Source organism: Aotus nancymaae, unplaced genomic scaffold (genome assembly GCF_030222135.1).
Source record: "Aotus nancymaae isolate 86718 unplaced genomic scaffold, 86718_ANA_hifiasm-v0.15.2.pri h1tg000058l, whole genome shotgun sequence".
NCBI lineage: Eukaryota > Metazoa > Chordata > Mammalia > Primates > Aotidae > Aotus > Aotus nancymaae.
Genome location: NW_026988472.1, coordinates 40,114,374 through 40,142,008, shown reverse-complemented (window position 1 = coordinate 40,142,008; position 27,635 = coordinate 40,114,374). Strand labels below are relative to the sequence as shown.

Here is a 27,635-nt window from a genome sequence, read left to right as displayed (position 1 = left end):
CCAAGTAGCTGGGACTACAGGCGTGTGCCACCATGCCCAGTTAATTTTTATAGTTTTTGTAGAGATGGGGTTTTGCCATGTTGCCTGGGCTGGTTTTGAACTCCTAGACTCAAGAGATCTGCCTGCCTTGGCCTCCCAAAGTGCTAGGATTACAGACATGAGTCACTGCACCTAGTCTAAGGATCACAACTCTTATGGAACCTTTCATAAGATGACTTTATGTAATCTTTGTGTTGTTCTATTGCCCTGTTGAATAAAATAGGGCTTTAAATGGGCCATTTAAAAACCCTAATCCTAATAAATGTAGAAGGAATGACTTCAAAAATCACTGTTTTGCAACCACCATAGAAATAGTTGATTTAAGCCAAAATCATCAATGGATATTTTGGAGAACAGAATATATACACAGTCTCAAAGTGTGTTCCTGCAAACTGTTTATTAATTGTAAAGAGGAAAACACTTTACAGTAGAGAAGTTCACATGGACACCATCTTACCCAAGTGATCCAAGTTCACATCAGCAATAATGAGACAGATGAGCACCACGTGCCTCCTGATGCCCTAATGCACTGAGAAAGACATACCACTTAGCCTGCCAAAATAACAACCTGAATCTCATCACGAGGAAAGAGCAGACAGATTGAGGGATGTTTTACAATCAACTGGCCTGTACTGTTTGAAAACTTCGGTGTCATTGAAGAGAAAGGCAGAGGAATTATTCTAGAATAAAGGAGACTGAAGAAATGACTATGGTATATGTAGAGAGAGAGAGACTAATTATTAATAATTATACTATCGTTAGTTTTTCATACATTTGAAAATATTATGGCTGGGCGCAGTGGCTCACGCCTGTATTCCCAACACTTTGGGAGGCTGAGGTGGGCAGATCACCTGAGATCAGGAGTTCGAGACCAGGTTGGCCAACATGGTGAAACCCCATCTCTACTAAAAATACATAAATTAGCTGGGCATGGTGGTGTGTGCCTGTAATCCCAGCTACTCGGGAGGCTGAGGCAGGAGAATTGCTTAAACCAGGGAGATGGAGGTTGCAGTGAACTGAGATTGTGCCACTGCACTCCAACCTGGGTGCCAGAGTGAGACTCCATCTCAAAAAATAATAAGAAAAAATATTTCAAAATAAAAGGAAAAAATCCTAATCCTGTACATTCTGAGATAAGTTTACCAGGTTTGTAGTGGTGGCAACCTAGGTTTATGTTCTTTGGTAGTACCATTTTTTAGCTCTTTCTTGTTTTTGCTGTCTACCAACTTCATTCATTGAAGACTCTCTACCCGCTCTCAACCTCATACTGGTTATCTTCACTGTACACTTGAATAAGCCCCAAACGCTATGGTGTCTTGAGTTCCTTGATCTCCTGAGCCCCAGTAACTCCCTTATCTCCTCAACTTCAGCTGCTCACTCCCATTTCCTGGCCCCTATGGTCACCTGAAAAAGCCCCACCTCTGGAATCTTCATGATTATCATCCTGTTCTCTGATTGCTTGGTCTTCTTTGAAACCTCTGAGCCTTAGATACTTCCCATGTGTCTCTATCTCCCAGCCCCCAATTTTATATAGATTTTGGGTCTACAAGTGCATTTTTGTTCCATGGATATACTGCGTAGTGGTGAAGTCTGAGCCAGCCCTCTCTTGTCTTCACTTTCTTCCCATCCATCTTTCCCCATCTTTTGTTGGCTGTCACTTGAACCAGTTAACAGATCATACACCTTAGTCATATTTTAGGCAATTTTAAAAAATTAATATGTGAAATGTCAGTGTTCCCAAACCAATTGCTAACAAACTTTAGCTACAATTCCTTGATGGGAAAGCCAAAGATATTAGTAACTTGTATTTTTCTACAGGGATGATTTTGATTGATTGATTGATTGATTTTCAAGTAGCCTTTAGTATTTGTCTTCTTTGACCAAAGTTTCTCGTTTGAGTGTTCAGTTTTACACATCATATTGTGTCCTTGGATGGTTATTTTCGGCTTTTCTATGTACAGTGATAGGTGGGTTGCAGCTATGGCACTAAAAACAAATAGATGGATGAGTTAGAATATTTGGTAACTGGAAAGAATCGTAGAGATCACACAATCCAAAGTTCTCATTGTTTGCATGAGAAACTGGGGACCGCAAAGATTGAGTGATTTGCCTGAGGTTACATAGCTGGCAACTGGGTAAGTCAGGGCCCAAATGGAAGTATCCCAGTGACAAACTCAGAACTTATTTTTATTAACCCATGTGGATGGGGTTGGTGGGTGGGAGAATGAATACATACAATGTAAAAATGACCTGGAGTTCTCACTCTTGTCTCACTGGAAGGCCAGAGGTTTCTGAGAATGATACAATTACGATCTCTTTTGTCACTTAGGGAAAGTGATAGTTTTGTTTGAAATGTCTGGCATTGTTTGGAGACCGGACTTCATGCTTTACTTGCATGTTTCAGAAAATTGTCTCCCAGAGACAAGGCCTTTGTGTGGCCTTGCTCTGCAGGGATGTCAGAGTTTGTGGCTGAGCGAGCCTTATAAGATCTTTGCCTTGCTTGCTGCCCAAGAAGCAGGCTTTGTGACCATCTCATGTTCACTGGGCATGTGCTTTGAGCTGTTTTTTCCAGTGAAATTAGAAGTCTCACTGGGACAGCCATACATTCTGCAAATGGCAAATATAGAATATCTGTAAACAAAAATAATAATGAAGACTGTGGTCCAAGGCCAGAGTTCAGCCATGCCCTCTCCTCATCATGCTTTGAGTAGCTGAGGTTATAGATGCTTCTCCTCTTTTCTTAAAGCCTTTTGCCATTAGACGATTCATTCTCTTTCCAGTTCATTCGAATTCATTTTAATCAGCTGTGTCACACTTGTGCCTGGCTCTCTTCTTGCCTGGATGCCAGGCCCCTTAAAGGTACATTAAATATTCGCTAATCCTGCTGCTTCCTCAGGAGGCCTCTGCCAGAGAATTTCAAAAGCATAGTCTTTAAATACCTTATCATTCTGAATATGAAATGTCTTGTTTGAAGAACTATCTGTCAAATAAACTCCTATTTAAAAACCAAAACCAAACCAAACATAAAGACTACCAGTCAGCACAAAGAGAAATGTAAGACACAAAGTCTTAACTAAACAGTAATTTCATTCATTCAACAAATATTTATTAACCACCTGCTATGTTCCAGGGACTATTCCAGACTCAGGAAATACAACAGCTAAAATCCAGTTTTTATGGAGATTACATTCTAGTGGGAGGACACAGACAATGACAAAGAAGTAAATAGATACTATGTCATATGGTGATAAGGGCTATGGAGAAAAAATAAGGAGGTAGGCGATGGGGGCAGGGGAGACCATGTAAGAAGAGGTGGTCAGGAAAGGCCTTCCGCAAAGGTGATGTCTGAGCAAAAGCTGCAGGCTCTAACCCCATGCATCCCAGTTGGCCAGGGTCTTCTTGCTCTAGGCTCTTGGGTTCTGAGATGGTAGCCTGTTTGTCCACAGTAATTTGTGAAATTTCTTTTTTTTTTTTTAAGATAGAGTCTCGCTCTGTCACCCAGGCTGGAGTGCAGTGACGTGATCTTGGCTCACTGCAACCTCTGCCTCCCAGGTTCAAGCGATTCACCTGCCTCAGCCTCCCAAGTAGCTGGGATTATAGGTGCCCACCACCACACCCAGCTCATTTTTGTATTTTTAGTAGAGGTGAGGTTTTGCCATGTTGGCCAGGCTGGTCTCAAACTCCTGATCTCAGGTAATCTACCCACCTTGGCCTCCTAAAGTGCTGGGATTACAGGTGTGAGCCACCGCACCTGGTCATAATTTGTGAAATTTTAATGAAATATTCTATATAATTAGGAAGTCTTTGGGACACTAGAATTTTTTAGCCTGGAGAGAGAGAATTTTTTTAAAAATATCTCACATTTATTGAGTGCTTCATATATGACAGGCAGTGTGCTAAGCATTTTATATTAATCAATGAATATATTACTAATACCTATATCAACAGATTGCTAATACATTATTATTTATTATTACAACACCCCTAGAAAGTGTTCATTCATTCATTCAATCATTCATTCAACAAATATATAATACATTTCCAAGCCTTGCTCCAAGTGCTGGGGATGCAGCAATGAACAAAATGAAGTTCCTATTCTCATGTAGCTTAGCTAATAGGGGAAGATGGACAATAAACCCATACACATGTGACTGTAGAGAATGTCAGATGCTCAAAAGCGCTACAGAGAATAAAAGAACAGGTAAAGGGGACAGGGAATGTGAGGTGGGGGAAGGTGTGGGAGGAGATACTATTCTATATGCCATCTTTTTTTTTTTTTTTTTTTTTTTGAGACAGAGTCTCATTCTGTCACCCAGGCTGGAGTGCAGTGGTGCAATCTTGGCTCACTGCACCCTCTGCCTCTCAGGTTCAAGCGATTCTCATGCCTTGTACCTCAGCCTCCCAAGTAGCTGGGATAGAGGCACGTACCACCATGCCTGGGTAGTTTTTTGTATTTTTAGTAGAGACAGGGTTTTGCCATGTTGCCCAGGCTGGTCTTGAACTCCTGAGCTTAGGCAACCTGCCCACCTCAGCCTACCAAAGTGCTAGGATTAAAGGTGTGAGTCACTGCTCCTGGCCCCGTCTCATTTTCTATGGCTGATTCCAAATGCCATGCATAGCAAAATGAGGATGAGCCCAGGGTCTGGAATTACAGATATCTGGATTTGACTCTCCAGTCTCCCTCTGAGAAGTGACATGACCCCAGACATGTTGTTTCTGAGCCTCAGTTTCCTTATCTGTAAAATTAAGGATAGTGACACTTGAGAGGATTGTTGCGGGGAGGACAAAATCAAATAAGGTTGAATTAGATGATCCACATAAAGCGCCAGGCACAATGCCTGGCACAAAGCAATCGCTCTGAATTCATTATTTGTCTTGCCCACTACCCCCTACATGACTATTGAATTTCTTGCGAAATACCATGATAGTGATTGCCACCAGAGAAAAGAATCTATTAAAACAAAACAAAAAACCAGCTTGGCAATAGAGAAACCACCTGCTGGGCACAGAAAATTGGCCAGGTAACTTATTGAATCTATGCTCTTGCTTCCTTCTAGAAACAAAAATAGAAGACCCTTGGTACACATACTCCTCACTAGCTTTTATTTATTTATTTATTCTGCATGGAATAAATTTATTTATTCTGCATGGAATCAAAACAGGGAAGAGAAGCCCTGTTATCTGATGAAGCAGCAGGACCAGAAGTAGATCTAAGCTGTCCAGTAAGTTCATAACTGGATGAGGCAGATCTTCAACAATCTGGGCAGGGTGGGGGGTTTTAGGGGCCAGCAACCCCCCTCAGGTAGTGTCTGTCATGCCTGGGGTCTACCCTTTGCTATTTTGGAGGTTTCTTATCAGGGGAGGGTCCTCAGCTGGCTAGTGCTGTCCTGTGGTGGAGGGGCCTTAGGAATTAGGTGAGGTTTTGGAGGTCTGATGTTGGTATGCCCAGCCTTGCTGGGCTCCTTCCCTCTCCTGGAAAGGTTTCTGCGGGAAATATATTCCCAAGGGACAACAGCAGGATGTGGATCAAAGCCTGCTTTATCAACTGCTGCACAAGTAGCCCAAATCCCAACATAGAGCTCTAGTGAGGGCATGAGTTGGAGCCTGCAGGAAGTCGGAGGCTTGAGGTTTTAGCAGGACCTATTTTTCTCACTCCTCTGAGATGAACTCATCAGGCAGGGTCTAATCAGGAGGCAGAAACCACAGAGTGATTTGAACAGAGAGAACTGAATGTAAAGAATTATAGCAACTGCAGGGAAGTTACCACCCTAGAGCTGAGAGAACAAAGGGAATAGAGTGGAATTATTCCAGTTTAGAAACTTGCAGGAGGGTCCCACAGAACTGAAGCTCAGACCTTTGAGAAGTGGTGCACTCAGCCAGTGCTGATGTCTCCAGGGCTGCCATGAGACTGGCTTTGCAAGTGCTGGATGAACTGCAAACTGGATCCAATGAGTGCTCCCTGGGTGAAGAGCAGTTGCTAGGTTACACTATCAGGAACAGGAAGCAGACAGGAAGGAGTGTGTCCCTTGTCCCTCCTCCAGCCTTGCAGTCTGCCTTTCCCACCCCTATTGGCAGAGCCTCACAGGGGGCAACTGATGAAGCTGAAATGGGGTCTGCAAAGTCCCAGCCCACTGTGCTGGCTGGGGAAGGGTGGGGTTAGAGTTGAGACATGATAGCTTAATAAGTGGCATGTGTGCTCAGGTACAGGCGTATGAGCATAGACAGAGATGGCTGCTTCCCAGGCTCAGGTGGGGTGGGGCAGTTCCGCTTCCCGACTTTGGAGTAGGAGAGGAAGTAGAAGACAGAGGGGACTGTGGATGTTTATAACCTCCTACAGCACAGCTTCCACATCCACTAGTGGGACCTGATGAACGTATTGTATGTTAACCAAACAAAACAGCAGCTCCTCCCTTGGAGAGTGGGGTGGGGATGGAAGCCAGGCAGAGATGGGAGGGGGCCTAGCTTGCCCCTTCCCCACATCAGGCAGGAGGAAAAGTGGTAGTAGATGTCAGGTGTCCAGCTAGTGCCAGCCACTTAGTAAGCATTCAAGAAACAGTGGCTGGCTGGCTGGTGGCTCACGCCTGTAATCCCAGCACTTTGGGAGGCTGAGACGGGTGGATCACAAGGTCAGGAGTTCAAGATCAGCCTAGCCAAGATGGTGAAACCCCATCTCTACTAAAAATACAAAAATTAGCTGGGCGTGGTGGCTGTCACCTGTAGTCCCAGCTACTTGGAAGGGTGAGGCAGAGAATTGCCTGAACCCAGGAGGTGCAGGTTGCAGTGAGCCAAGATCCAGGCTCCGTCTCAAAAAAAAAGAAAAGAAAGAAAGAAAGAAATGGTAGCCATTATTATTCAAAGGAAAGAAAGTGTAAATAGGTTAGGGAATGAAGTAACTGACTAGACTGGAGAGAGCCAGGGGACCTGAGTCCATACTAGGCAAGTGACTTGGAGCAAGAGACTCACCTTTCTGAACTCAGAATTTTCTTATGTGTAACATGGAGATGATGGCGCTTATGAGAACCGAATGTCTTATAATAGACCCTTAACATATGATAGTTATTTTGTTCTATTATTAATTAGAGAAATAATATGCTCCATTATTTATTTATTTTGAGATGGAGTCTTGTTCTGTCTCCCAGGCTGGAGTGCAATGGCACGACCTTGGCTTACTGTAACTTCTGTCTCCTAGGTTCAAGTGATCCTCCCACCTCATTCTCCCAAGTAGCTGGGATTACAAGCATGTACCACCACGCCTGGCTAATTTTTGTATTTTTAATAAAGATGGGGTTTCACCACGTTAGCCAGGCTGTTCTCAAACTCCTGACCCAAGTGATTTGCCGACCTCAGCCTCCCAAAGTATTCGGATTACGGGTGTGAGCCACCACACCTGGCCAAACTTGTTTATTTCTTACTGATGTTGCTAATACCAAACAGAAGAGACTTTAGTGATCATTTATTCCACAACATCATTGTGCAGATGAAGTAGCAGAGGCACAGAAACAGATCGATAGCGCTCTATGGAGGTTAAGAGTTAGGGCTATGGAGTCAGTCAGACCAGGGTTCAAATCCTCACTGTTCATTTCCACTTACCAGCTAAGTGAGCTTTAGTGAGTTCCTCAGTCTCTGTCAGCTTCGCAGTCCTGTGAGGACTGCAGGACTAATCAATGCCTGGCCTTTCATAAGTGCTCAGGAAGTGGCACTGGAAAGGCACCATTGTGCTTGTGAGTATGAGAACCCCTGAGGCCAGAGGGTGATTCATCGTGATAGCAACTGTCCCACAGAACAGGCCTTTCAGGTGACCCTAGACCCTCCATAATGATATTGTGAGAACACTTGAGATTTTAGCCATGCCACTGCCAGTTATTTGCTTTGCAAGGTTGAACATGTGTGTAGGGAAAAACTCTCCTCTAACCGTATTTTTCCTCCACTCTCACACCACAACAATCGTCAACACAGAAGACTTCTGTGACCAAATGTGTGGAGACTTTTCCCCACACACCAAGCAGCAGACACCAGCTGGGTGTTCTCTAGTTCAGTTTCTGACACTATCTACCCAGAGATAGTGTCATATTCCAGAGGTTGAGGGCTCAGTCCCCAAGACTGCCTACCCACCCCATCCCAACACCAGTTGCAAGCCCAGACCTCCAGAACTTCTGACCGACCAGCTTCAAGTTGGGAGTTCCCATGACCCCCCTTTAGGTTCCATTATTTTGCTAGAGCAGCTCACAAAACTCAAAGAAACACTTTCTTACCTGTACTGGTTTATTATAAAGGATATTGTAAAGGAAACAGATAAAGAGATGCATAGGGTGAGGCATGGGGGAAGGGGCACACCACTTTTCCAGAACCTCAAATGTTCAGCTATCCAGAAGCTCACTGAACCAAGTTCTCTTGGGTGTTTATGAAGGCTTCAAGAAAACAGTATTTCTTCTCCAAGGGCATAGAGCCTTAAGCCCACAATCAGAAAGTCAGGGGAAGATTAGAGCCTTGGGGCAGGTGAAAAGGGAACAGGAGAAGGTCAGAGGCTACCCCTGAGGCCTAACATACTGGACATCATAATAAAAGACTGTATCAGGGCTATGGATGAAAACATACACATATATATATATGTATTAGTCTATATATCTTGTATTAGTTCATTTTCATGCTGCTGATAAAGACATATCTGAGACTGGATAATTTATAAAGAAAAAGAGGTTTAATGGACTCATGGTTCCACGTGGCTGGGGAGGCCTCACAATCATGGTGGAAGGCAAAAGGCACGTCTTACATGGTGGCAGACAAGAAAGAATGAGAGCCAAATGAAAGGGGAAACCCCTTATAAAACCATCAGATCTCATGAGACTTCCACAAGAACAGTATGGGGGAAATCGCCCCCATGATCAGTTATCTCCCACTGGATCCCTCCCACAACACATGGGATTTATGGGGGCTACAATTCAAGATGAGATTTGGGTGGGGACACAGCCAAATCATATCATATGTATATCATAACACCACAACACATCACTCTGTTTCTTCTTCCTGTGGTTTTTCCCTGTAAGGCTCATGATGCATGACCTTGGGTCTATTTCCTGGGGTTTTCTGGAAGCTGAATAATGGAAAGAGTCCCTGGAACCCGAGAGCCTTGGGGAAGCTAATAAATCAACCTTGTCAAATACCAGATCCTGGCATATTCTATGCACTGCAGCAATACTAAACCAGAGGATGCTGGGACTGGAGGCTGGATCCCTGCTTTCAGAACTCAAATTGTTCCTGTTTTAGTCAACTCCTAATTTTTATGCACCAACTGGGAAAAATGATAACATGAATAAAAGGAGCCAGCTGGTGTTGATTGCTCTTCACTCTAAAACTGGAGGAGGCATAAGAGACTGTATTTTAAATCTCATTATCTCTCACCTGATTTCTTTCTTCAATATGATGAAATTACAGGATGGTTCAAAGGCTACCTGCCTCAGGAGAGAGACAGTCTGCCTGGATACTCCACAAACAAGACAGTACTTCCAGTTACTATTTACTTAGCATGTGCTTTTTACCAGGCATTGGGCTAAACAATTCCCTTGTAACATCTCATTTCATCCTCATAGAAACTCTACGAGGGAGGAGGGGGTGTGTGTTTTTTTATCCACCTGCATTTTATCAATCGACTCTCAGGTGCAGAAGGTGTTGTGAATCATACTTCTCCATCAGCTCATTGTACTTTATCATCATTGGTCTGTGCAAGACCCATTCTTACGTTAATTAGTTTATTCTCTTTTATTCATGTACCCCATGCTATTCACCTCCCTATAAATAAAATAACTGATCCATTATGTGTAGTGTGCATCTTTCCCTCTGTATATGTTCTTATGAAATGTACATTGTGGTTTTGTGTGTATCAATATAGTTTGATTGATTAAAGTAGTATTTCATTATGCTTCTGACTTTTTAGTAACCGTTCCAATGGAAGTACTATGTTTTTAAGACCTACTGGATAGGTTGCTATGGGTTTATTTCATCTATTCCTTCCAGTTGTGTTGTGCTACTCCATGGCGTGTGCCCACCACGGGTACAGATTCTCTTTCCTCATGATGGGCAGCCAGGCTCATTGGTATCAAACTTCCTACGGCCACAAAGAAGCAATTGCATCCCCATATGTCTCCTTGATGGACTGTGTGAATTGCTTTGGGGTATGCAGTGAAGAGTGAAATTACTATTTCATAGTGTATACATAGATTCATAGATTTACTATGCCTAAGTCATGCCATAGGTAGGTGCTGTTATTATTCCCACTTTACAGATGAGGAAACTGAGGCTTTGAGAGTTTTAGTAACTTACCCAAAGTCACGTATATGGTAATTAGCAGAACTAGGATTCAAGTTCAGGCAGTCTTACTCCAAAACTTCTGTTCCTCATGGCTGTGCCATCATTATTCTCTGAGTGTTTGAGATGTGAGGACATTTTGTAAAAAAACATAAAAGTCAATCTCATTGTTTGGTGTTCTAATATTCTTAGAACCTAGGAATCCAGGTGGACTTTTTTTTTTTCACTGAAGCACCTACTTCTCCCAATAGCTGCATAGTAACTTTTTTTCTCTGACTTTTGTATTCTGTGGGTCTGCAGCACTAAGAGCTGTGTTGATCATCCAGAACTGGTACCGAGGTTACAGAGCTCGACTGAAGGCCAGAAAACAGTATGCCCTCACCATCTTCCAGTCCATCGAATATGCTGATGAACAAGACCAAATACAGGTCTGTTTTGCCAACTTGTCTCTTCTGTTGGAAAAATGATTCTCTTTACCCCTTGTTATTGAAAGAATGAAAGTTTGGGTCCATTTTAAGCTGAAGAACCTTGGTGAAAGGCTTTAACGGAACATATCTTGACATTGTCTTGGAACTAGTTATTAAGAGAGAGTATGCTTTGGGAAAAGTGTTTTTCAGTTTTGAAATTAACATTTTTTAAGAGGACTGCCCAATGTCTGGTTAACTAATAAAAATAGCCTTATTCTATCTTGGGGCAGATGCCCTAATAGGAAATGAAGTTGTCATTTTATGAAAGAAAAAGTACTTCAAGGAGTTAAAAAATGGCAGAATTTCCTAGGAACAAATCTCTGGAAGCTCTAGAAGAAAATATACATGGGTGAGGAATGTCCTTTATTTTTTTTTATTTTGAGATGGAATTTTGCTCTTGTAGCCCAGGCCGAAGTGCAATGGCACGATCTTGGCTCACTGCAACCTCTGCCTCCCAGGTTCAAGTGATTATCCCGCCTCAGCCTCCTAAGTAGCTGGGATTACAGGTGCCTGCCACCACACCCAGCTAATTTTTGTATTTTTAGTAGAGACAGGGTTTCACCATGTTGACCAGAATGGTCTCGAACCCCTGACCTCAGGTGATCCACCCGCCTCGGCCTCCCAAAGTGCTGGGATTACAGGCATGAGCCACCACACCTGGCTAAGGAAGGCCTTTTTAAAGAATACATACATCTAGTTTTAATGCTCATTAATTTTAAAAAAAGTACTTTTAACAATAAAAAGATCTTAGATCTTAGAAAGATCTACAATATAGTTGCTAATGAAAAAATCAACTTGTAAAACAATATGTAGAGTTTATCCCATTTATGTGAAGGAGCATGAAACATACAGGAAAAGTCTGGAAAAAGATACACAACAAATTGTTTACAATAGTTCTGAGAACAGGAGTGGTATTGGTGGGGGTGGGTTCAGATGTTAAGAGGGACTTCTCATTTTTATTTGATATTGTTTGTAGTTTTTAGCAATCATACATCTATGTATCACATTATAATCTTTAAAGATAATTAAGAACATTCCAAAAAGAATTAAATTCCTGGATTTATTTTTGGCAGCTAGAAAAATGATATACTGTGATTCAATCAGACACTCCCTTTGTCTATATTAGGAAGCTCAGCATCGGTCTTTTTAAGCACTGTAGAATACAGTGATAAATATAAAAGTAGAGTGAACCCCAAATCGGTGTGCTTTAGACACAAACATTCCAGCACCAGTACGTTGTTTTCTATTGATTTTTTATTGAGATGTAATTCACATACCAAACAATTCAACCATTTAAAGTGTGCAATTCAATGGTTTTTAGTATATGTACAGGGTCGTACAAACATCCCCACAATCAATTTTAGGACATTTTCATTTTCCCTGTCCCAAACTCTATACTCATTAGCAGTCACTCCCCCATTTCCTTCCCCCAGTCCCTGGCAACCACTAATCTATTTTCTATCTCTATGGATTTGCCTATTCAGGCCATTTTGTGTAAATGGAATCATATAGTATGTGGTCTTTTGTGTCTGATTTCTTTCTTTTTTTTGAGACGGAGTCTTGCTCTGTCACCAGGCTGGAGTGCAGTGGCGTGATCTCAGCTCACTGCAACCTCCGCCTCCTGGGTTCAAGCAATTCTCCTGCCTCAGCCTCCCAAGTAGCTGGGACTACAGGTACATGCCACCACACCCAGCTAATTTTTGTATGTTTAGTAGAGACGAGGTTTTACCATGTTGGCCAGGATGGTCTTGATCTCTTGACCTTGTGATTTACCTGTCTTGGCCTCCCAAAGTGCTGGGATTACAGATGTGAGCCACTGCACCCAGCTTGGCTTCTTTTACTTAGCATAATGCTTTCAAGATTCACCTGTGTTGTAGCATGTATCAAGACTTCATTCCTTTTTATGGCTGAATAATATTCCATTGTATAGATGGACCACATTTTGTTCATCTTTTCCTCAGGTGATCGATCATTTGGGTTGTTTCCACCTTTTGGCTATTATGAATAGCGCTGCTGTGAACATTTGTTTGCAAGTTTTAGTGTGAAGATGTTACAGTTCTCTTGGTTATAGACCTATGAATGGAATTGCTGTGTAATGTAATAACTTTGTGCTTAACTTTTTGAGGAGCTGCAAAACTGTGTTCCAAAACAGCTCCATCGTTTTGCCTTCCCACCAGCAGTGGACGAGGGCTCCAGTTTCTTCACATCTTTGGCAACCCTTGTTATTATCTCTTTTTGATTATAGCTCTCATAGTGGGTGTGAACTGCTATCTCATTGTCGTTTCTATTGACTGTTAATTGACAAACTCATCATCAACAGCATTAAAATCGGACATTTTAATAATTGTATGGGAAGTCTTCCTTCTCTCAGTTCCCAACTGCCAGATCTACCCCAGATTGATAAAGTGTTTACTTTTCATGAGAGGCCAGCCTTGAAAAAGAAGTTATTTGTGTTGTACAAATGCAGCTCTCTGGTGGTCATAGAGCCAGTACCCAGATTGTGGCTAGAATGCTGGTGGATTTCCACCTTTCCCTTCCTTTATCTCCAAAACATACTTGATATTTAAAATTATTCCTTAACTCTTAATCTCACCACCAAAAACAAAAGAAGAGATTATAATGAACAAAATTTAGTAGCTCTCTTAGGTTGGGTTTCCTAGAAGCAGAGGCTGAGACAGGGATTCTGGTACAAGTGACTTACTGAGGGTGTGTTTTCAGGGAAAGCTTGTAAGGGAGTGAGGAATCCAAGACAAGACAGGGAAGAAGCTAGGCCAAGATGCACTTTTTGAAGTCTGACCTCAGCCTGATCCCATCTGGAGCTGTCAAGTGTGCGATGCACTACAGTTTGTCCCTGGCAGAGGCAAGGGAGGTGGGGAATGGGCTGTTACACCCTTACATCAGTCAGTGGTGGTCTATGGGCAGCCCCACAGGAGGGGCGTTCATGTGTTATCCTGTGTTGCTTGGCATGCAGGCAGTCCTCTGGAGGCAGGCATAGATGTGACCCTTAGCACCTGCAACAGCTGGGATAGGAATGCTCCAGAAGAGTAAGGGCACTCGGGTGGAACACCAACAGCATTTGCCACAGTGGCTGTTTGGTGTTCATTCATTGACTCATGTATTTTTATTTTGTCCAGTTATGCAACTTCTTTTCCTTCATGTTGGAAAACTACACACGTATACGTAAGGAGGAGATAGGTAAGTAAAAAGTCTAGTCTTTTCAAAAGTAGTCATTAAATATTGAATTGTCCTCATCAAGAGCTGTAAATTCTGAAGATGGGAGAACACTAAGAAATTTAAAAGATGCCTTCCTCTTTTGTTTATGTGACACTCAACAACTGGCACATCGGTTCAAGTGGCCTTTTTCCTTCTCTGGATGGTGTCAACTAAATTGGCCATTTAATTTTTTCACTTTTCCAAAAACTGAATTCAAATTCATTCAATATTCCACTTGCTGAATGCCTTCTCTGAACTACAGTCTACCAGTGCACAACAGGAGCTTAGCAAAGGGAGCCTTATTTTTCATCCACACAACTTTTGTGCTGAGAGATTAAAATATTTTGAGTATTTCATGCAGCAGATCTGGGGAAAATGGCAGATTAAACAGTTGGACCCATCGTGTCTCTTTTCTGTCCTCTCTCTCCTCTCTTTATCTCTCTCTCTCTGTCTGTCTATCCATAATCTAGTCATTCTGAAGCAGAGATAGGCAATGGAGTTGTAGTTCAAAAATGACTTCAAAATTATAATTTTTTACAACCATATATTTCTCCTGCAAATTAAGATCTGCCTGTTATTATCTCAAGACAGATCCCAGACTTAAAGGCTCATTTTGCTTTAATTTGGGCCAACCACTTTTTTTTTTGCTGTCATTAAAATGTCTATGGCATCTAGGAGCATCTTTTAAATAATCTGGTAAATACCCTTCAAAGTGAAGTGGTAAAAGAATGGTGTTTTAATGGGCATGATTTGAGCTAAGTGCATATGTATGAAACTAATTAAAGCATTTAATGATCTGTAGAAGCTTTCTGAATGGTGAAATAGCCAAACCTAAGGAGTGGGGAGTGGGTGGAAGTGGGTACTTTGCCATTTATTCTTTTAGATAACTGCAATTCGAAGACAGTTGTTTATGCTTCATATTCTTTGGCAAAGATGTTTCTGAGAGGAAATATGATAATGATGAAATAAAACAGCACTTTCTGCTAATGACCTAATACTTCAACCCAGGTTTACTTCATCAGAATCACTTAGTTTCAGAGCCACAGATGGCTGGGTTCCAGCCCAGAGATGTTTACTCAGACTGTGTTTTTTTTAATCTGCATTTTAAAAAAATCCGTAGGTGATTTTAAAATACAAGAAAAATACTTTTATTAAAGAAGGGGACAGTGGTTTAATTCTCTTATACAAACTTTTTTTGGAAGTATAACATACATTACAGGAAGTATACAAATTATATGACTCAGTACATTTTCTCAAAGTAAACACATCCGTGTAACCGGCACCTGGAACAAGAAATAATACATGATCAGAGCCACAGAAGCTTCCCATCCTGCCTTCTTGTAGCACTCCCCAACCCCCACTTCATCGCATAACTACTTTCTTGACTTCTACACCCTAGATTAGTCTTTGAACTTCTTTATATAAATGGAAGCATATGGTATATACTCAATTGAGTCTGGCTTTTTTTTTTTTTTAATGTTTTGTTGTTGTTGTTGTTGAGATGGAGTCTCGCTCTGTTGCCCAGGCTGGAGTACAGTGGCACAATCTCAGCTGGCTGCAACCTCCACCTACCAGGTTCTAGTGATTCTCCTGCCTCAGCCTCCCAAGTAGCTGGGATTACAGGCATTTGCCATCACACCTGTCTAATTTTTGTATCCTTAGTAGAGGCAGAGTTTCACCACGATGGCCAGGCTGGTCCCAAACTCCTTACCTCAAGTGATTTCCCGACCTCAACCTCCCAACGTGCTAGGATTACAGGCATGAGTCACTGCGCCTGGCCCTGAGTCTGGCTTCTTTTGCTCTTCATTACATTTGTGAGAATCATCCTTGTAATTTGGTCATTTTTATTGCTGAATAATATTCCATTTTACTGATATACCATAAATGATCCATTTGATTGTGTATAGGCATTCGGATTGTTTTCAGATTGGTGATTTAAATGGTGGTGCCATGTACATTCTTGTATATGTCCCTTTTGGTAAAATATGTATGCATTTCTTTTGCTGTATACTCATTTTTCGTTATCTATTGCTACCTAACAAACCACCCCCACATTTAATGGCTTAAAAACAACAGCCTCTGTTCCATGTGTTATTAGTCGAGCTCACTCATCTAGCTGGACTGGGCAGGAAATATCACATGGTTTTAATCACATGTCTAGGACTTTGGTATTAGCTATTAACTTAGTTACCTCTCAGCCAGGTGCAGTAACTCATGCCTGTACTCCCAGCACTTTGGGAGGCCAAGGCAGGTGGATCACCTGAAGTCAGGAGTTCAAGACCAGCCTGGCCAACATGGTGAAACCCCATCTGTAGTAAAAATACAAAAATTAGCTGGGTGTGTTGGTATGCACCTGTAATCCCAGCTACTCAGGAGACTGGGGCACAAGAATTGCTTGACTCAATTGAGTATATACCATATGCTTCCATTTATATAAAGAAGTTCAAAGACTTATCTAGGGTGTAGAAGTCAAGAAAGTAGTTATGCGATGAAGTGGGGGTTGGGGAGTGCTACAAGAAGGCAGGATGGGAAGCTTCTGTGGCTCTGATCATGTATTATTTCTTGTTCCAGGTGCCGGTTACACAGATGTGTTTACTTTGAGAAAATGTACTGAGTCATATAATTTGTATACTTCCTGTAATGTATGTTATACTTCCAAAAAAAGTTTGTATAAGAGAATTAAACCACTGTCCCCTTCTTTAATAAAAGTATTTTTCTTGTATTTTAAAATCACCTATGGATTTTTTTAAATGCAGATTAAAAAAAACACAGTCTGAGTAAACATCTCTGGGCTGGAACCCAGCCATCTGTGGCTCTGAAATTCCATAAGTGATTCTGATGAAGTAAACCTGGGTTGAAGTATTAGGTCATTAGCAGAAAGTGCTGTTTTTTTAAATGTGCATCACTATATCTGTATTTTTAGATATTCTTCTGGTTTGACTTTAAACCATAAAGTTTGGATTATTTATATTAAATGAAACAGGAAAATTTTGATGCCCAGTAGTTAAGAATAATTAAAAAACGACTACAAAGAAAATTTCATAGTAAGTTAACCAATTATTCTCCCCAATGTTTATTTGATAATAGATCTTTTCAGCAGTGATTTGTAATGCCTCCCTCATAACACATTTATTTACAAATGTATCATCAGGCATATTCTTGAGCTGTCTATTCTCTTTTTTTTTGTCTATTCTTGTATATATCTCTCTATTATAGAGTTCTAGAATCACACCAGTTTAATTATTGTAGCACAGCAGAAAAAGATTTACAGATCATTGCTGTAGGTTGATTTCTGAAGGTCCCCTTTGGTGGGAGGATTCCAGACAACCTCCACCTCCACCTGTTTAACTGAAGTGCTGTGATCCCTAAATAGGGCATTTTGGGAACCAGAAGGTTATTTAACATTTCCAGATATTGGGGCCACCAGATTAAAGGTTTTAACTCTGAGGTGCAGAGGATCTCGAGACACGTTGGGTGTTCTGAAGATAAGAGGTGACCTGGAAGCCATCGTACTTGTCATTGTAATCCTACCACCTCATGACAATCAATTATAACAGTTGATCTCCCTGTGCTACTACTTTAAGTGCTCAAAACCAGTGCATAGGATTCCATGGGGAGTAGAGACTCCACAGAATCATTCCCAGTTCACTTTTCACACGTCAGCCTCCTCCCACAGGCAGAAAGCTGAAGCTGCCATACATAGCCATAGGTTTAAACAGATACTGGCGGAAGTGGGGAGTGGGATGGAGTGTGTGGAAGTGTTGTTTTCACTTTGCTTTCTGCTTCTTAGATCAGCCAAAATGTCCTATCGGACCAGGTATTTTATATTTTTTGTTGCTATGGTAAACAGAACATTTTCCCCATTATATCCACCATTGGTTATTGGTAGTGTTTAGTAAAGCTTTTGAATTATGTCAATTTATCTTATATTGTGCTACTATTAAGTAATAATATTATTTTTATTGCTGACATTTGTTACATGTTTACCATGTGCGATGTATTTAAGTGCTTTAAATAGATCATTTCATTTAGTCTTCATGACAAATCAGTGAGTTTAGTAGTATTATCATCCCCTTTTTGTAGATACAGAATCTGAGACTTAGAAGGTAATCTCCCAAGGTTATTCATCTTATTGGTGGAGAAGCTATAATTTAAACCAGTGTGATTAACATCTGTATTATATATATATTTATTATGGTATTTATATATATTATATAATATATATTTTATTTTTTTATTATTTATTTTTATTTTTATTTTTGAGACAGGGTCTCACTTTGTCACCCAGACTGGAGTACAGTATTGTGATCATAGCTCACTGCTGACTCGATCTCCTGGGCTCAGATGATCCTCCCACCTCAGCCTCCAGAGTAACTGGGACTAGAGGCACACACCACCACTCCTAGCTAATTTTTTTGCATTTTTTGTAGAGACAGGGTTTTGCCAAAATCTCTGGACTCAAGAAATTCTCCTGCCTTGGCCTCCCAAAGTGCTGGGATTACACATGTGAGCTACCATGCCCAGTCTCTGTATTATATTTAATTCTCCTATCAATTCTGGGAGTTTTTCAATTGACTTTCTTGGGTATAGGTATTTAATCACATTGGCCACAAGTAACTTTATTTTTATATCTTTCTATACAATAATTACTGCTCTTATTTCAGCTTCATGTCTTATTGCATTGGCCGAAGATAGTGGAACAGTGTTAATGAATGAAACAATGAAAGTGGCCATCCTTGTTTTGTTAATGATTTAATGGAAAAACTGTTATTGTTGATTTAAATTTATAAATCGGTGTTAAGGAAGTATCCATCTATTCCTAGTTTCTGAGTTTTTAAAAAATCAGGAACAGATGTTGAATTTTATGAAATGTCATTTTGGCATCTATTGAATTTATTATACGGACACCAATGGTTCTGATCCAGATTCATAATTGAGAAAGGAAAGTAGCTATAAATGTAGTTCAGTTGGTGCTTTTCTTTTTCCAGCAATATCTGGAGCTTGTTTTCAAAGTGACATGTGGGTGGTAGAGGCAGAAATTGTTTTATAAAAATTTATGGGTTTAAATTTTTCCCTGTCCAGATTTTGAGTCTGTACTGGGTAAAAGAAACAATTGTGTGTAGGGGGTATTTTTGAAGTATTTTCTTTAGAACAACTTGTAAAGGTATCATTTGGTTATAATTCAAGATTTTATTATACTTAATTAGTTTAGATTCATGTTGACAAAATTGTGAATCAAATAGGTAAGGATCAATTCTAATTACATGTTGCACAAATCTTTATATATGGTTGGTATTCATTATATTATTGTTATTATGATAGTTATAGCCCACAAGAACAGTATATGCATTAGAAATGTTAAAGCCTTTGATTGTTTTCATACGTGACACATTAGCTACTAGAAGAGAACTTATGTTATTCTTTTTCATGTTGCTAAAATCCAGCAGAAGAATTATGATTTGATATTGACTAATACTTCGTATTGAGTAGTTTTAACTAAGAATCAGTTTAGGGAACTGGTGTTTTTCATATATTTGTCACTGAACTTTTAGTCAATGAGGGTCATCAGATCTATGGAAGGGAGGGTAGACCAACCTTATATTTTTTTTAAAAAATGAAAACAATATTTCAATTTTGTTCTTAAGTAACCAGACTAACTCTTCATAAGTGGAAGGAATGAAATTGATTTGCTGTGTCAGTTAGCCAATGGGAAAGGGAGAGATGACAGAGCACGGGTGGAGGCAATGATTGGGAAAATACAATGATTTTTGGTTTATTGCTCACAGAGTTGGGATTACTAAATAAACTGGTTATAAGTATGTAAATAATACTATAGGTATCATTTGGCATAGTTACATTTTAATATGTAGTAAAAGCGTAATGGTTAAGAGTTTAAGCTTGAAGCCAGCTTCTCTTGCTTCTCTGGGATCAAATTCCGTCTCTCCTACTTACATGCTGCACCCCATTTTCCTCATATATAAAATGGGGATACCAACAATATTTATCTCATAGGGTAGTTTTGGTCATTACATGAGTGCATGTGTGTAAGGTGCTTAGAACAGTGCCTGGCACATCAGTAACTGGGAGCTCCCATCCTTGTCATTATCAGCATGATGCCTTGGAAAAGGTTTGGCCTGGGGTTCAACCTGGGCAGGGGTTGCTGAGTTTTGAAGAATGAGGAGAAATTGTCCAAAGAAGAGAAAGCAAGGGTAGTCCAGGGAGAGGGAAGAGTGGGAACAATGAAGACAGAGTGCTGGGGTGGGAGACGAAAGCATCCCCAGTGTGAGGCAGATGCGAGGTCCAGGAGTGACATCTTAGATCGGAGGAGTCTCCGACTATGTTTAATTGTGTTACAGATCCTCCTCTGAAGAGAGGATCATGCTGGAGATACAGGCAAGCGAGGGAGTGATTGCTGAAGTTGCCAGGCCTCTCAGGATTTGGAAGGGAGAAAGGGGGCGGGGAAAAGCTCCGTGGGTGATATTCTATGCCCATCTGCATCCACAGCTGCATCCTCAACTTAATTTCCTCTTTCCCTCCAGCATCTGACCTTTTAAATCAGGTGTGCTTCAAACTATGCTAGCTTTCTTTCTTTCTTTTTGAGGCAGAGTCTTGCTGTGTTGCACAGGCTGGAGTGCAGTGGCACAATCACGCCTCACTGCAGCCTTGACTTCCTGGGCTCATCCTCCTGCCTCAGCCTCCTGGGTAGCTGGGATTATAGGTGCACACCACTATGCCCACCTAGTTTTTTGTATTTTTTGTAGAGACGGGGTTTCACCATGTTGCCCAGCCTGGTTTATTGCCTTTCTCGTGAACACTACAATCATATCATAAATTCCTCCTCCATCTGAAAAACAAAATTCCCTAGTTTTGACCATGTGTTCCATATTCACTTTATTTTTTAGAGTCTATAATAGAAAATAATCTTTATAATTCTGTTAGATGATGTAGTGAAATGACTGTGGGTTTGTGTGTGTGTGTGTGTGTGTGTGTGTATGTGTGTGTGTTTTGCTGTTATTTGTTTTATCTAAAAGTTGCTTGGTATTTCAGTTTGTATAGTCAGGAAAAGGAACGTTTTCATTTGGAGCAATATTTATATCCAAGAATGACTACCAAATTGAAAAGGGTATCCTGAGCATTAAAGACAGTGAAGTATTTAGGCTTTACTGCCTACGTAATGAATCTGAGATAGAGTTATCAAGATGCTCTGCCTTTCTAGTCTCTAAATATAAATCAAAATAATTAAGTTATTCTTAAATCTCAAACCAAACCTAAATGAGAAAAACAACCACTTCTGGAACATATTAAAGACAGACATTATAATTCCTAAATTCAACTTCTTATAAAACATCATCAACCACCACCAGAAAATACTGTAGTACACAATAATTTTGAAAATATTTTTAAAAATTGCCAAATAGTGTGACTTTAGAAAACATTTTTCACATTTAATTCTTAACTGTAATCTCTCAGCATAACTGGATAATGAAAAAAATGTATTCTGTCTATATCTGCTAACATTATACCTTCTAAACTTGACCACTCCGATATTTAAAAAGCTAGAAACTGCAGAGAACTTCTGAAGAATGGCCTTTGTAACAATTCAGTGTTAATGAGTTGAAGAGTATGTCATCATCCTCTGGGTCATTATCTGCAAGAATATTGTGTATTAAACAACCACCATACCTCAGTGGCATGTAATAAGCATTTCTTTTTGCTAACAAGTCTACAGATTAACTGAACACTCCTGCTGATCTTGGCAGGCTTGATTTGGCAGTTTTTTGGGTCTTGGCTGGAGTTCACTCATGTATCCGGAGTGAACACTGGTAGCTGTTGGCTAGGGGCTGATCTAGGACTACCTTGGCTAGGATGACTCAGCCCAGCTCCACGTGGTCTTGGATCTTTCTGAAGCCTAGTTTAGGCTTTGTGGCAGTGGCATTGTTCCTAAAGAGATCATGGAAGCATACAAGGCCTCTAGAGACCTGGGCTCGGAACTGGTACATAGCACTTCTATCACATTCTCTAGGTCTATACAAGTCATGAGCCCAGCCCAGTTTGAAGGGATGGGGAAACACATTCTTGACAGGAGTAGCTGCAAAAGCACATTACAAAGAGCATGGATAGAAGGTGGGATAGAGAATTAGGATCACTTTTACAATCAGTCTACCATGTTTCCTTTCATCTTTCTCTATCTGAATTGTCTCAGTTTCTGTACTGGGGCTGACTGTTTCATGGGCAATCTAGCAAGCAGGGACTCTGAGTCTCAGTACCCACTAAAATGGACAATGCAGGCACTCAGTAATGTAGAACTGTCTCTCCGAGACTGAGAGGTTCTTTGGGTATTTCTGCCTGTGGTTTGTCATTTAACTTTATCTGCTTTGTTACCAAGAAAGAACAAAAATCATATCAGAAAATTTATTTTTATGTAAAGAGAAAAACAAATCCATTACAGCTAAGTAGAATCCTCTGAAGTGTATAACAGGGGAAAAATTGAATGTTGCAGTTAAATTTTCTGTAGGTTCTGAATAGCAGCAGATGTTTGAACCAAATATAATGTATTGTTCTGTTTTCAGCCCTATTTGTAAAAAACTGAGCTGTAAGAGTGGGCAAAAAACTTAGAGCTAGAGCTTCGATCATCCAAATACCCTAATTGGCCACTTTTCCCTGTGCTTCTCCCTCCCCTTCCCACTGGCCATGGACCCACTGCAGTGGTAAAACATCTGTCCAGGAGGGGATGATGGTGACCCATGTGAATGTACTGGTCTCAGGATCAGTCATTCCTCGTGGTTGTATGTGGGCTATTTGGTATGCATACCATTTAGCACAGCGCCTTACATGGGCTAGGTATTCAAGAAGATATTTATTAAATTTAAGTACTGAAATGTTGATTCCCATCCTCGCTTCTGTCCTTCCTTTTCCAGGATTAAATCAACTTGCTGAAAACGAACTGGACATGAGGGATAAACAGGATTATGTGGACTTGATAGATGTCCCAGACTCCTATAAAGGTCCTCGGCTACAATTTCCTCTCACTTGTGCTGATATTGATTTACTTCTTGAGGCCTTTAAGAGAAAACAGGTAAGTGGAAGCAGATGCTGCCTTGATTTTTGTACATAACAGGTACACGATAACTGTTGAAAGAATGGATGGACATACTACAGCAGAAATGCATTTCTTTGGGAAAACAGTTTACATTAAGTGAGAGCTACCCTCTGTTACCCATTCAATAGAAGTCTCCTCAGGTGCCTGGCAAGCTCCTCTCTGTAGGCTTACAGCATTTCATTTACCATTTTCTGAGATATCATTCACATACCATAAAATTTACCATTTAACAGTGGACAACTCAGTGATTTTTTTCGTGCATTCACAAGATTGTGCAACCATCACCAATGTCTAATTTCAGAACATTTTAATCACCCCCAATAGAAAGGCCATTCCTATTATCATTTCCTCCTCCCCACCCCTGACAACCACTATTCTACTTTCTGTCTCTATGGATTTGCCTACTCTAGCTTTTTCATATAAATGAAATCATCTAATCTGTGGCCTTTTGTATTTGGCTTCTTTCACTTCACTTAGTGTTTTAAAGGTTCATTCATGTCATAGCATGTATCATTACTTAATTTCTTTTTGTGGCTGATAATATTCCACTGTATACCACATTTTCTTTATCCATTTATCAGTGAATAGACATTCGGATTGTTTCCACCTTTTGGCTATTATGAACAGTGCTGCTATGAATGTTCATGTGCAAATTTTCATGTAAATATGTGTCCACAGTTCTCTTAGGTATATACCTGGGAATATTTCACTGGGTCTATGGTAACTCTATGCTGGATTATGTGGTAACCCTATGTTTAAATTTTCCAGTAATTGCTAAACTGCTTCCCACAGTAGTGGCACCATTTTGCATTTCTACCAGCAATGTATGAAGGTTCTAATTTCTTCACGTTTTTGCTGTCACTTGTTATTTTGTTTTTATTTTTATTTTTATTATGGCCATCCTAGTGTGTGTGACATGGTATTTCATTGTTGTTTTGATTTGCATTTCCCTAATGACTAATGATGCTGAGCATCTTTTCGTGTATTTATTGGCCATTTGTATACCTTCTTTGCAGAAATGTCTGTGCCGATTCTTTGCCCATTTAAAATCACGCTGTCTTTTTTTTTTTTTTTTTTTTGAGATGGAGTCTCACTCTGTCCCTCAGGCTGGAGTGCAATGGTGCGATCTCGGCTCACTGCAACCTCCACCTCCCAGGTTCAAGTGATTCTCCTGCCTCAGCCTCCCGAGTAGCTGGGATTACAGGCACGTGCCACCATGCCCAGCTAATTTTTGTATTTTTAGTAGAGGGGAGTTTCACCATCTTGTCCAGGATGGTCTCGAACTCCTGACCTCATGATCCACCCACCTCAGCCTCCCAAAGTGCTGGAATTACAGGCGTAAGCCACTGAGTCTGGCCCAGACTTTTTATTATTGAATTATAAGAGTTCTTTCTGGATATAAATTCCTTATCAGGTACATGATTTGCAAATATTTGCTCCCATTCTGTAGATTGTCTTTTCATTTTCTTGTTAATGTACTTTGATGCATAAAAGCATTAAATTTTGATAAAGTCCAGTTTATCCATGTTTTTCTTGGTTGCTTGTGCTTTTGCTGTCATATCTAAGAATGCATTGTCAAATCTAAGGTCAGGAAGACTTGCCTCTATGTTTTCTTCTAAGAGTTTTATAGTTTTAGCTTTTACATTTATGTCTGTGAATGATTTTAAGCTAGTTTCTATATATGGTATGAAGTCAAAAGTAATTTTTTGCGTATGGATATGCAGTTGTCCTAGCACCATCTGTTGAAGAGACTGTTCTTTCCCCATTGAGTGGTCTTTACACCTTTGTGAAAAATCAATAGGCCAGGCCAGGTACGGTGGCTCATGCTTGTAATCCCAGTACTTTGGAAGGCCGAGGCGGGCAGATCACCTGAGGTCAGGAGTTTAAGACCAGCCTGGCCAACATGGTAAAATCCTGTCTCTACTAAAAATATAAAAATTAGCCAGGCATGGTAGCTTGTGACTGTAATCCCAGCTACTTGAGAGGCTGAGGCTAGAGAATCACTTGAACCCAAAAGGTGGAGGTTGCAGTGAGCCAAGATCATGCTGCTGCACTCTAGCCTGGGCGAGAAAGTAAGACTCAAAAAAGTAAAAGAATCTATAGACCATAGACATATGGGTTTTTTACTGGACTCTCAGTTCTGTTCTATTGGTCTATGTGTCTATGCCAGTACCACACTGTCTTGATTGCTGTAGCTTTGTAACAAGTTTTGAAATAGGGAAGTGTGAGTCCTTTAACTTTGTTCTTTTGTAATGTTGAAGTTGTTCTTCATTATTGTTTAGCTGTTTGGTGCCCCTTGCAATGAATTTGAGGATCAAATTTTCCATTTCTGCAAAAAAGCCTGTTGGGAGTTTGATAGGGATTACATTGAATTGCTATATCACTTTGGGTAATATTGCCGTCTTGACAATTTAAGTCTTTCAATCCATGTTGTCTTTCCATTTATGTATATCTTTAATTTTTTTCAGCAATCTTCTATAGTTTTTAGTGGACAAGTCTTTCATTACCTTGGTTAAATTTATTCTTAAACAATTTATTAATTTGGTTGATATTATAAAAGGAATTATTTTCTTAATTCCTTTTTTGATTGCTTATTATTTGTGTGTTGATCTTATACTCTGGAGCTTTGATGAATATACTTGTTAGCTCTAGTAATTGTGAGTGTGTGTGTGTGTGTGTGTGTGTGTGTGGTGTATTCTTTGGAATATTCTATATACCAGATCATGTTATCTGTGAATATAGTTTTATTTCCTTCTTTCTGATTTGGATGTCTTTTGTTTCTTTTTCTTGCTCAATTGATCTGGCTAGAAGTTCTACCACAATATTGAATAGCAGTGTGAAAGTAGACATGTTTATCTTGTTCTTCATCATGGGGGAAAGCTTTCAGTCTTTCATCACTGATTTTAATGTCAGTTGTAGGTTTTTCATAAAAGTCTTTTTTTTTTTTTTTTTTGAGACGGAATTTCGCTCTTGTTACCCAGGCTGGAGTGCAATGGCGCGATCTTGGCTCACTGCAACCTCCGTCTCCTGGGTTCAGGCAATTCTCCTGCCTCAGCCTCTTGAGTAGCTGGGATTACAGGCACGCGCCACCATGCCCAGCTAATTTTTTGTATTTTTAGTAGAGACGGGGTTTCACCATGTTGTCCAGGATGGTCTCAATCTCTTGACCTCGTGATCCACCCACCTCGGCCTCCCAAAGTGCTGGGATTACAGGTGTGAGCCACCACGCCCAGCCCGCATAAAAGTCTTTTATCATGTTGAGGAAACTTCCTTCAATTCTTAGTTTTCTGAGTGTTTTTATCATGAAAAGGTGTTGGATGTTGTCAGATGCTTTTTTTTTTTTTTTCATCAATCGAGATGCAATTGATTCTATTAATGTGGTGTGATATATTGATTAATTTTCTTATATTGAACCAACCTTGCATTTCTGGGATAAATCCCTCTTGGCCATGGTATATAATCCCTTTAAAATGCTGTTGTATTTGGTTTGCTGGAATTATGTTGAGAATTTGTGCATCTATTTCATAAGGGATATTGGTCTGTAATTTTCTTTTCTTGTAATGTTTTTTGCCTGGCTTTGGTATCAGGGTAATACTGATCTCATAGAGTGAGTTAGGAATTGCTTCCTTTTATTCTGTGTTTTGGAAGAGTTTGACAAGCATTGGTGTTAATTCTAATTTAAATGTTTAATAGAGTTCACCACTGAAGCCATTTGGTCTTGGACTTTTCTTTGTTAGGAGGTTTTTGATGACTGATATAATCTCTTCACTTGTTCTAGATCTGTTAAGATTTTTTATTTCTTCTTGAGTCTGTTTTGGTAATTTGTGAGTTTCTAAGAATTTGTTCGTCTCCTCTAAGTTATCTAATTTGTTGGTGTACAATTGTTCATAGTATTCTCTCATAACCCTTTTATATTTCTTTAAAGTTGATGGTAATGTCCTCACTTTAGTTTCTGATTTTAGTTATTTTCATTTTCTCTCTTTTTTTTTCCTAGTCAGTCTAGTTTAAAGGTTTGTTAATTTTGTTGATCTTTTCAAAGAACCAACTTTTGGTTTTGTTGATTTTCTCCTTTGTTTTTCTATTTCTCTCTATTGTTTTTCTATTCTTTATTTATCTCCACTCTAATTCTTATTTTCTTTGTCAAAATGTTAAGTTTATTGATTTGAGATCCTTCTTTTTTAATGCATGCATTTACAGCTACAAATTTCTCTCTGAACACTGCTTTTGCTGTAATCCCATAAGTTTTGGTATGTTGTGTTTTCATTTTTATTCATCTCAAAGTATTTTCTAATTTCCCTTGTGATCTGTCTTTATTATTATTTTTTTACCCATGGGTTTTTTTAAGAGTATGTTGTGTAATTTCTACATATTTATGAATTTTCCAGTTTTGCTTCTGTTACTGATTTCTAGTTTCATTCCATTGTGGTCAAAGAAGATACTTTGCATGATTTTAGTCTTTTTAAATTTGATGAGGTTTATTTTATGGCCTAACATCTGGTCTATCCTGGAGAATG

At 40.0% G+C, this 27,635-nt stretch overlaps 1 protein-coding gene across 1 annotated transcript in view; it reads left to right on the top strand.

The window, feature by feature from the left end:
* The window catches only part of PPEF1 (protein phosphatase with EF-hand domain 1), a 122,771-nt gene that overhangs the window by 11,007 nt on the left and 84,129 nt on the right, over positions 1 to 27,635 (top strand). The window contains exons 2-4 of the mRNA XM_012434210.2: positions 10,642 to 10,769; positions 13,943 to 14,003; positions 22,940 to 23,097. Of these exons, the coding sequence (XP_012289633.1) occupies positions 10,642 to 10,769; positions 13,943 to 14,003; positions 22,940 to 23,097 (347 nt within the window). The remainder of the gene's footprint in view (positions 1 to 10,641; positions 10,770 to 13,942; positions 14,004 to 22,939; positions 23,098 to 27,635) is intronic.